Raw genomic sequence first — 11,080 nt, forward strand, 5'->3', positions numbered from 1 at the left:
GATTTACTATGGTGACATACTGACATTTAGTTATTTATTTATTTATTTATTTGTTTGTTTGTTTATTTGTTTATCTATTTATTAATTTGTTTGTTTAATTAATTATTTATTAATTGTTATGTATTATTTTTGTTGTATTTATTTATTTTCATATATGTATTTTGTTAATAGATTCCTGAGGTCCTGATGTGGGCGAAGGAGCAGTCGGAGGAGCTGAGTCCCAACCTAACGATATTCACAGAACACTTTAACAAGATGTCCTACTGGTAAACATTATTCTACTCCCTCTTTTTATGCCTCCGCCACCGAAGGTGGTGCCGGAGGCATCATGTTTTCGGGTTGTCCGTCCGTACGTCCGTACGTCTGTACGTCCGTCCGTACGTCCGTCCGTCCGTCCGTCCGTACGTCCGTACGTCCGTCCCGTTTGACCGTTATCACAATATCTCAAGAACCATTTAAGATTTAAACTTAAGACTCGGGAATAGTATTTATCACCATAGGAAGACGATCTGATTAGATTTTGGAGTACGTAGGTCAAAGGTCACAGGTCACAGAGGTCAACTTATGAAATTCCTTGTATTGAGTTTGTTAGCGCGATATCTCAAGAACCATTTGAGATTTAAACTTCAAACTTAAGGATAGTATGTATCACCATAGGAAGACGATCTGATTAGATTTTGGAGCACGTATGTCAAAGGTCAAGGGTCACAGAGGTCAACTTATGAAATTCCATACATTGAGATTGTTATCATGATATCTCAAGAACCACTGGAGATTTAAACTTCAAACTTAGTGATAGTGTGTATCACTATAGGAAAACAATCTGAGTACATTTTGGAGCACGTAGGTCAAAGGTCAAGGGTCATAGAGGTCAACTTATGAAATTCCATACATTGAGATTGTTATCATGATATCTCAAGAACCACTGGAGATGTAAAAACTTCAAACTTAAGGATAGTATGTATCACCATAGGAAGACGATCTGATTAGATTTTAAGGCACGTAGGTCAAAGGTCAAGGGTCACAGAGGTCAACTTATGAAATTCCATACATTGAGATTGTTATCATAATATCTCAAGAACCACTGGAGATTTAAACTTCAAACTTAATGATAGTGTGTATCACCATAGGAAGACAATCTGATTAGATTTTGGAGCACGTAGGTCAAAGGTCAAGGGTCACAGAGGTCAGCTTATGAAATTCCATACATTGAGATTGTTATCATGATATCTCAAGAACCACTGGAGATTTAAACTCCAAACTTGTTTAAATTGCTCTATGGCGGAGGCATCATTTTCGACTGCGCGCAGTCAAAATTCCATCTAGTTTTCCTCTGTTTTCTTCTTTACTGTCTTTCCGGTCTCCTTCCCTATCTGCCCTTCTATCAGTGAACTTCATGTTTGAGTGATGACGATTTTCAGGCAATTGCTTGAATTCAGGCTCTCTGATAATTTTTAATATTTTATATGATTACATGTTTAATATTGTAATTGTCCAAAAAAGTTTCATGACATTTCAAGCTTTAAATCCAAAAGCCTACTAGCATCTAGATGCATTATGCATACAATTTCATAAACTGCACAGTTACTGCGTGTAAAATATTGTATGAAACAAAAGAGCTTATATAAAGAAAAAAAATAATGTTCAGTACTTTGTAGGTGAACATGTAATTTGAAATATATCTTTGTATGTTGCCATGTTTGTTGTTATGTCAGGACAAATACTGTGGGTTTAATTTGTTTAATTTAAAAAAGTTTTTCTGATTTATTTTCTTCCATGTTTCAGGGTGAGGTCTCTAATTCTCCAGGAACCTAAGGCCCAAGACAGGGAGAAGCTTCTTATCAAGTTCATCAAAGTCATGAAGGTACAGTTTACCCATCTTGTTTTACAGAAATCACTCTCTTAAAAAAATATGTATATAAGAATAATGATAGATCCATTTATATAGCGCGGCTACTATTTGAATATACTCTACTGCGCTATATACAAATTATTATATTATTACCCCAGCTGTAGCTGTAACTGAGCTGCCATAATAAGGCGCTAAAGCATTTAAGGAATTTCTTCTTACTGGGTACCAATTTACTTCACCTGGGTCGAGTGTGGCAAATATAGATTAAAATGTCTTGCCAAAGGAAATTAGTTCTGCGGTGGGACTTGATCCGCAGACCATGTATTCCACAGTTCAATAACATATCCACTAGACCATGACACCTCTACAAATTACAACTGTACTTGGATTACTCAGCGTGACATAACAATAAATGTTTTTTTTTTTTTTTTTTTTTTCTTTATTTATTCGCACAGCACCTGAGAAAGCTGAACAACTTCAACTCCTACCTAGCGGTGTTATCGGCATTAGACTCTGCTCCGGTCAGGAGGCTGGAATGGCAGAGACAAACCGTAGAGGTAAGTCATTTTAGAAATAATAATAACGATAATATTGATAATAATGTTCTGCGCTTATATAGCATTTAATACATCAACGATGTCTCTAAGTGCTTTACAGATAAATTATTACCTCAGACATCAGATTCAGGCTTGTTCGTGCTCGATGTATGCACATTCTCCACTCCCTTGGGAGCATTCTAGTCAGACGCCATTATACAAATGCTCACAATGCTGAGCAAACTTTATTAATATTCGCATCCAACTGGATACCCATTTAACACCCGGGTGGAGAGTGGCAAACGTAGATTAACGTCTTGCCAAAGGACGTTAGTGCTGGGCTGGGATTTGAACCCTGTACCTTGTGATTTACAGTCCGGTGACATGAAGAAGAAAAAAGGGAAAAATCCTTGTTATATCTATTGAAAGAATAACTTTTGTATAGCAGTTTTGTCTCTTTGCCAGCTGGAGATGAGCTTAACTCTTATCGTGCCAAGAACACTGTTCTGTGCATGCGCTGGCGTGCCACGCACACATAATCGGGTTTCTGTTGACTTGCCATGGACACATAAACTCTCATCCGCTCGCGTGCCACGGACACATTTTCGTGCATAAGTACACAAGCTAATTGTTTATGCCTATTGTGCGATGCGCATTGCGTGCACGCATGAATGCTTACTGTATTTGTGGAGGGGGTTTATTGTTGTTTTGATTTTGCGTGCTTCACGTATACCGTTACATTGGATTTTCCTGAGAAAATTGCGATATTTTATCATCAAATTAGTCAGTTTTGATCATGGCCCCTCAGATTGTGTGCGGGAAATGAGACAACGGATTGGTTTGACAACTCACTGATAGTGCTTATTTACTCTACCAAAATTACAGATTCATGAAATGATATTGGTATCAACAGAAAGAGAGTTAAATTTCCTACAACTTTAACGTACAATTCTTTTTTATACAATATACAGATGAGATGTTATAGTGGATCAAACATAGTAACAATTTAAACTACACGCACTTGAACCAACCCTAAATTAACTTAGCACACAGGAGATTAGTAGCGGGCACAATAGGGATTAGCACTGTGGCACTGGGTGAATTGCATAGGGGCAGCTTAAGAGTTAATGAGATAGAGGTGGGAGAATGGGTAAATTGCTTAATTGAGTGAGGGTTTCAAATAAAAAGCAAATGACTGATTGAGAATAGTAATATTTTGAGCTGTTCTGGTCTAATGAAAGTTGTCTAAAACCTCAATAAATGTTCATATTTTATATCTTTCAGGGTTTGAAGGAGTACTGTACATTGATTGACAGTTCATCATCTTTCCGCTGCTACAGGGCTGCATTAGCTGAAGCCGAACCACCTTGCATACCTTACCTGTAAGTTGTCGATTTGCAAATAACATTAAATACACAGCAGTGAGGGCTTAGTAAGAATTACCCACACAAGGTACCTTTGAAACAGTCTAACATGCCGCCGAGGGTGTTTAGACTGTTTTAAGGTACTGAGTGTGGGTAATTTTACTAATGCACGAACAAAATGATGTGTATTATAAGATTATTTTTTATTTGTTTTATAAAATGATGTTTTATTAAAATGATTTTACTAATGACCGGTCATTATCAAAATTATATGTTAGGGAAAATAAAGGCCTGGTCATGTGTATGCCCTCCACCAATCATTTGATTAGGATCCACGTCATCATCTTATAAATAACATTAATAATGGTTATCATAGTAACAGTGCTTATTATATAGTTTGCTCATCACCTTTAAGTTGCCCCTCTAGTCAAGATTTTGTTTAACTCCTTGAAACTCATGAGATTGATAGTAGTCGTCATCTTGGGAGGCATGATGGCTGAGTGTTAGAGCAGTGGTCTCTTTACCAGCAGGACCCTGTTTGAAACCAAATTGGTAGTGATGTTTGCCTTTCTTAAAAATAGGTAACTGTTTACTACATCCTAGTCAAGAGAGAAAACTGTTAATGTGATGTAATATATAATCTTTGACTTTAGTCCATGACTTGACCGGCCTTTTGTTAATAATCAAATCGATGTACCGCTCTTCCTGAGGCCTTATGACGGAGAGCTTTCATTATGGTCTCTGATTATGTTTTTTTTTATGTGTCTTTCAGTGGGCTGATTCTCCAAGACATCACCTTTGTGCACATTGGCAACCCTGAGGAGCTACCTGATAATGGCGGCGTCAACTTTGTCAAGTGTTGGCAGTACTTCCAAATCTTGGACAGCATGCGTAGATTCAAACAACAGTAAGTTCCAAGGCTTTTTTCAAGCTAGTCATTAAAAAGATCGCTCTCTAAACTGTTCAACATTGCTGTCCAGTAGATCAATCTACTTTCTCTTTGTGAGGTATTTCATTTTTGTGTATTTTCAGGTTCTTAATTTTCTTTTGCACCTTGATGACATTGGTCATGTGGAGATGGAGCATTTTGAGTACTCTATCTATACTTATCATTATTTTTAAAAGGGGAAGGAAAAATGGTTGATTTAGACAATGATGATGTGTTTAAATGAAGTACCGGTAGAAGAGATTAATGAGAGCTGATGTTGTGCATGCATAAAATGAAGGAAGCACCTTCGCAAGTAAGGCAAAAAAAGGTGATACCATTTTTAATGGCTGCATTTGAAAATATAGTGAAGGACTTCAAGTGAAAAGGATTGTCCTAATGAATAGAAATCCACAGATGGAATTGTGATTCAGCTCTGCGCTTTGTTTGAATAATGAACATCATTCAATTTTGAAAACCCTACTCTTCAAGCAATCTGATTGTCACTTTTCCTCTCTTTTCAACCAGTCACTACGACACGCTGAAGAGCAACGAGAAGGTTCTGCTGGTCTTCAATGATTTCTCAGAGTACTTGGACGAGGAAGCCATGTGGCAGCTGTCAAAGGTCATCAAACCATGAGATCGATCCCACCGCTGCCACCGATGTCAGGATCTTGGATTCCTTGGACGACATCATCACGTATCTGACTCTTAAAGGTGTTCATGCGTGGGTATACAGTTGTTCGTGAAGTAGGCAACTTGGCGATCACTCCCGATCACCACATAACACTGAGCCAATGGGTATCACGCCCCCGTGCGTAGGTCCATGTGCTGCCCTCTATATACCCATGCTTGAGCAACTTTAACATGGATCCCACTCCTGATGCTATTGTCGGAATCTTGGATCCAAAATTCTTACGCCATCATGGACCTCACTCTTTACATGGATCCCACTGTTTACTCCATCTAGGAACCAAATCCTGTAGGTGATGTAATATCCCACTGCTGACACCATTTTGAGATCCCACTCCTCAAACTATTGTCAGGATCGCCCAAGATTCCTTGCAGACACTATCAGGGATCTTACTCTTGACATGGATCCCAATACTGCGACACTTATCCTAATCTTGACACGGTCCCTACTCCCGACACCATCATGTATCTCACTCTGGCCACCATCTTGGAGGCCTACCTGACACTATCCGTATCTTGGCTTGGATTCAACTCCTGACATGGATGCAACTCCAGGGACCCATTTCACAAAGCCTTTTTTCAATGACAAATGACAAAAATCAGTGACAAATCTGTTGATAACCAATCAGAAGCAAGGATATCAGTAGCTTATAACAAAAACTGTCATTTGTCACTGATGACAAGTTTTGTGAAAATCCGTTCTGATGCCACCTGCTGTTCAATGTACTCCAGTAGGATACCCAAGCTGTTGCAGCTAGCGCTATAACCCAGCTTCTTATTGTCGAAATCTACCGTTGAGGTCCTATTGAAGACAGTTTATTCTTTTGGTCACGGGACAAGCTTTCAGCCGCGTGGACTGCAGTGAATCAAGTGTTGGTGTAACCCTGTGCTGCTTGAAGTGCATCGAAGATTCAATCAACGTGTTGGCTGTGCCGACGTATATATATATATATGAACTTGGCATTATGTGTTTTGAAGGCTGCAACTTTTTCTGCGGAGGAACAAACATTTATAGGCAGTAAATACTTTTTCAGTATTATGTGTGTGTTCCCACAATGTGGGAGCCACTAATTATGTTATTTACAAGGTGACAAACTACTTAGTATATATATTATTCAAAATGACATGAGGGGTGTTTTAAGTTGTTGTAATATAGTTAATCTGTGACATTTTTTTAGGTTGTTACAAATTATTTTGAAGGTTTTTTCCCCCTAAGTTATTCATCTTGGTTCATGATATCATCACAAAACAGTCATTCTCCATGTGCTGTTTGCTTGATTTTTGTTGTCATCCTCATTGCCATCTTTATTGTCTGCCCCTGTCACTATCATCATTTTCATCATCTTCCTCACCATCATCATCATCATCATCATCATCACCACCACGAACATCACCATCCACAGTATCATCTCATATATGATAATGACACCCATGTCATCTTCTCCAGATAGCTCTGTGGTCAACACAATTTTTAAAGTGATTGCGTATCTTTGCCTCAGATTCTAAACAAAATCCTGGATTTAGCTCATGCTGCAATTATAATTATTAACCTTTAGGTCTCCCAAGGAATCCCATGACTTTTACAAGCCGATCGTCTGTCTGATTATCAAGATAATGATGATTGGGATTACAAATTTTGAAAACCGTTTGCCAAACGGTTTTCATAACACTACAGTCTATTGGGGGAAACGAGTATGGTAAAACCGGTCACTCAAAGATTTTTACTTTTTTGAGGCACTTCTTGATCATCATTTTAAAGCACTTTTTTTTAGGGCTTCAATATTACACCATACCACAGACACTGATAACACATAGGGCCATGCATCTCAGATTTGTGAAACTGGAAACATTGTTAAACAATGCCTTTAAGATTTGTGTCTCACCGTAGTACAGTATGATCAGATCTTGGTATAATTGCTGTCACAGCTCTTCTATCTTGCCTATTGGAACAATATCACTTTTGTGATCATAATCATCCCTATTTAAGTACAGCTCCTATTTTTCTTAAGTTTCTATTATTGTGATAATTTCCTTTTAGATTTTAATAATGTCATAATTTACTGGTAACAGTAACACAAGTTATTTACTTTACCTTTCATTATATGTGTGTGTCATATAAAACAATCATTTGTTTGTTGTTTATGGTGTATATTTACTTGTAGGACATGTGGAAACATTCAACTTGAAAATATTATAAATAAGGATTTCTTGCCAAAAAACTCTACTTACCTAGCCCCTGCAACTCCCTTGATAATATATCACCCCTACTCTTGACTTAAGTGCAGTCTAAGAAATTGTACATGTGTCACAGCATTTCTTTCCATATTGTCTCTTCTGAAAATATATTTATATTTTCAAGAAAAATAATGTACAAATTAATGTTGGATTTTTTTTTTCCTTCTTTCTTTCTGGCATTGAACTTAGCAAGTCCAGTGACTAATGCGTTTTGTCGAGTTTGTCAAGTTATTTAACAGAATCTTTGCATGTTGATAATTGAATATTTATTTTTTATACTTGAATGATAATCATATTATGCATGTGGTCACCGAATGTGAATGTATACTTTCAAATCTAGTTTGCTGATCTACTAGCAAACACTAATGTAATATACTCCTGATTTTTATGCAAGAAAATTGGCTGATCAAGCTTGTACAAATATGTCTTGTCATGTAATCCTAAATTATGTATGCCTGATGTAATATTCTTTAGAACAGATTCAGATTAAAAAAATGTGTAGTGGAAAGTTTGTAAAAAGTGCAATTTAGAGAAATAAAAGTACTTAAAGTGATTAAATGTCATGGAAGCAGTGATCTATTTGAAGCATTATCTTGATCTGACGATATCTCATTGTTCAGTCAACAAAGAACATACTCTCAGAACAATGAATGACTCCATTGTCTATATTGGTTTATTGTATTCTTCTGTTTGGTAATAAAGTCAGTATATGTGGCATATTTGAAGCAGATTGTGATGGAAGAGTCACATATAAAACTTTTCAATCATTTTACATAATTAATCTGTAAACCAACTGTCAATTCAAAATGAACAAGAATTTTTTAAAGACTAGGGTTATCAATCATCATATCATACATGTATTACAATTTGCCAATCATTTTGATATCATCCATCGACCATGCAAACTACTTCTGATACACGTATGCCTTGGACATTTAAAGGAACAAATCATTCACAATGATGTGCCACAAATCTCTTTGTCAGTATGGTATGATATTCTCCCAAAACCCTGTTACAGACATGAGATGTCATATGTGTACTTGTCTTCAGAAAAGTAGAAGTGCTGTATTAAACATTTTATAAGAAATTTGTACTGGGAGAATCTCTCGATATTTTCTAATTATGCTGCCAGTTTATTAAGTACGATATTATAGTAGTGACTAGTCTCCGTTGTTTAAAATTGTGTATTGCATTTCAAAGTTGGATGCATTGAATGAATGGGAAAGGAATAAAAAGCCTTTATACAAAGCTTAGGTTTGTTTCAACAGGTGTCGGAACAAAAAGAAGACTGATTTTTTAACTGGGTGTCATCTTGTCTTCAAGGCATCTGTTTATTTAAAGACATGATCAAGTCTGCCCCTAGAAAGACTTACCGGTAGTTTGACAAGCTTAATTTGCATCTGACAAATAAATTGTCTGAGAGAGGTTTTCACAGGGTGAATTGACACATTTGTTTAGTTATAAGAATTCTTCATTAAGTTTGTAGAATAGGAAATGTCTATGTGGTAGGTCTGGAAAGTACAGGGTCATTTCAACTCGATATTAAAGTAAGCATCGAGTCTGGTTTAAAAGCACTGGACTTTTTATGTTGTATCTCCCTATTTATTTTCGTCCCCTGGTAGTCTAGTAAGTACAAGACAAATTACCACCATTCTCAGAGTTGTAAGCCTATTTACTAATATGTTTAATCAGTTCACCACTCTTATCTTATTTATTTTTTGATTTAAATAGAAGATTTAAGGAACAAATTAGTTGAAGGACGTATACAAATTTAATTCTATCATTTGCACCAAGGATATTTTCTTTTTATGTGACACAGAATTATTACTGCACATAACTTTTCCTATTCAACTGAGTAATGATAGGTGTCAAACATCTTCTTGTCAACAGCCCAAAGGGCATATAATTTTAATTCGAATTCAGCAACTGCATAAAACATATAATTCTGCCTTTCAATGCACCGTTTGGGTTTTCGGCGTCAGTGCTTTCACAAATTTTGTTTTTCTCGGTGGACATGCAAGTTGACATATCCATTTGGTGTACTTAAAAATTACAATATAGTTTTGGATTTGTTTTCTTGATTTGTTGGGACAAGGGAAACTTGTCAAGCTTCTGTCATATACTTAATTCTTTATTTAACAGAGCAAGTGTTCAAACATTTATGTATGACTAATACATACTGGGAAGTGAAGCGAAGTATGAACAATATTTAGAAGTAGATGTGTTTAAAATCTCTTGATATACCTGAAATATATAGGTATGTATTTAGAATTAAGTGTTGAAGAATTCATGTGTATCAAAGTATATAAATATATATATTTCAATGTATGTATGTTATGCAATCAGTTGATGTAATAAAAAAAGAAGCTATAACTTGTCAAATAAAACAGCGCCCCCTGCTGGCATACATACTCCATCAAATAAAAACTATTTGCTTTCAATCTACATGAACTTATCGTTGCATCAGTATTTTTCCTGTGTGTTTTGTAGTATTGCCTTGATAAAGTCAAGAGTTTTGTCAGAAATTGTATTTGGAGCTGATAGCCTTTCGTAACTGCTTTATTTCATTTCATGACTTTGCTGCAGTAGTCTCGAAAAAAAATACATTGCAAAGATTTTTAAAAAACTTGCATTTATTGCCAATAAGAAATGAAATATGTATAATTAAGGTATTTCAGTGTGTACTGGTAGGCACTTTTATGAAGAATTGTCAGTTGGATGAAAATTGTGTGAAAGAGAGGAAAAGGACATTTTAAGGGGAAACTTTGATAAGGAGTGTGGGGAGGCTGAAAGAGAATGACAGAAAATGAAAGACCAGTAATGGTCTGGTGGTAGAGTTGCTCCCCGTCGAGCAGTAGTAGATGGCAGAAAGATTCAAATCCTTGAAGAAAAAAAATTTGCAAGCCAAAAATTATTTTACAATTTAAACTTTCCCATGAAGCCCAAACATTCAAAGAAAATTAAAGAGGCAACAGAGGAGAGAGAGAGCAGTCAAAGTTGCTGTGGAGAGGTTGCAATGATTTCCTGTTCATCATAAGTTTAAAGTATGTCTTTTTTGTCTAGTGTTCATTTGAGAATATTTTGTAAAAAGATTATATGTATTTTCAAGGTACACTGGTATAACAGGCAATACTTCCAATTAAACATATAATAATAAGGCCAACAAACAAAAGTGAAGTGTTTTTTGTCCCCTCCCGCCTCCTTTTTTAAAACTATTTACTACTCGGAAGAAGAAAAGAATAAAAAAGCCTGGTTTACATTTCGTTTATATAGCTTTTAAAGTGATACAAATCATTTTTTTTGTCATACATTGCATCAGTATACTCACATAGCACAATATCTGTGAATAAATAGGCTTGGGTATCATTAGCATGGCAGCCATCTTTGAAAATTTGAGAAAAAAAAATGTAAAATATTAAATAGTAATGCCCTTCCTCCTCCTTTCTTTAAAAGTCTGGCAGGAAACACGTTATTT

At 36.0% G+C, this 11,080-nt stretch overlaps 1 protein-coding gene across 1 annotated transcript in view; it reads left to right on the plus strand.

Annotated features, from left to right (window-relative positions):
• The window catches only part of LOC100892239 (rap guanine nucleotide exchange factor 1), a 44,440-nt gene extending 38,010 nt beyond the window's left edge, over positions 1-6,430 (plus strand). The window contains exons 15-20 of the mRNA XM_030998122.1: positions 172-266; positions 1,786-1,864; positions 2,308-2,409; positions 3,673-3,770; positions 4,525-4,659; positions 5,206-6,430. Of these exons, the coding sequence (XP_030853982.1) occupies positions 172-266; positions 1,786-1,864; positions 2,308-2,409; positions 3,673-3,770; positions 4,525-4,659; positions 5,206-5,317 (621 nt within the window). The 3' untranslated portion in view covers positions 5,318-6,430. The remainder of the gene's footprint in view (positions 1-171; positions 267-1,785; positions 1,865-2,307; positions 2,410-3,672; positions 3,771-4,524; positions 4,660-5,205) is intronic.
• The last annotated feature ends 4,650 nt before the right edge of the window (positions 6,431-11,080 follow it).

This window comes from Strongylocentrotus purpuratus, unplaced genomic scaffold, assembly GCF_000002235.5.
Source record: "Strongylocentrotus purpuratus isolate Spur 01 unplaced genomic scaffold, Spur_5.0 spur5_scaffold_4, whole genome shotgun sequence".
NCBI lineage: Eukaryota > Metazoa > Echinodermata > Echinoidea > Camarodonta > Strongylocentrotidae > Strongylocentrotus > Strongylocentrotus purpuratus.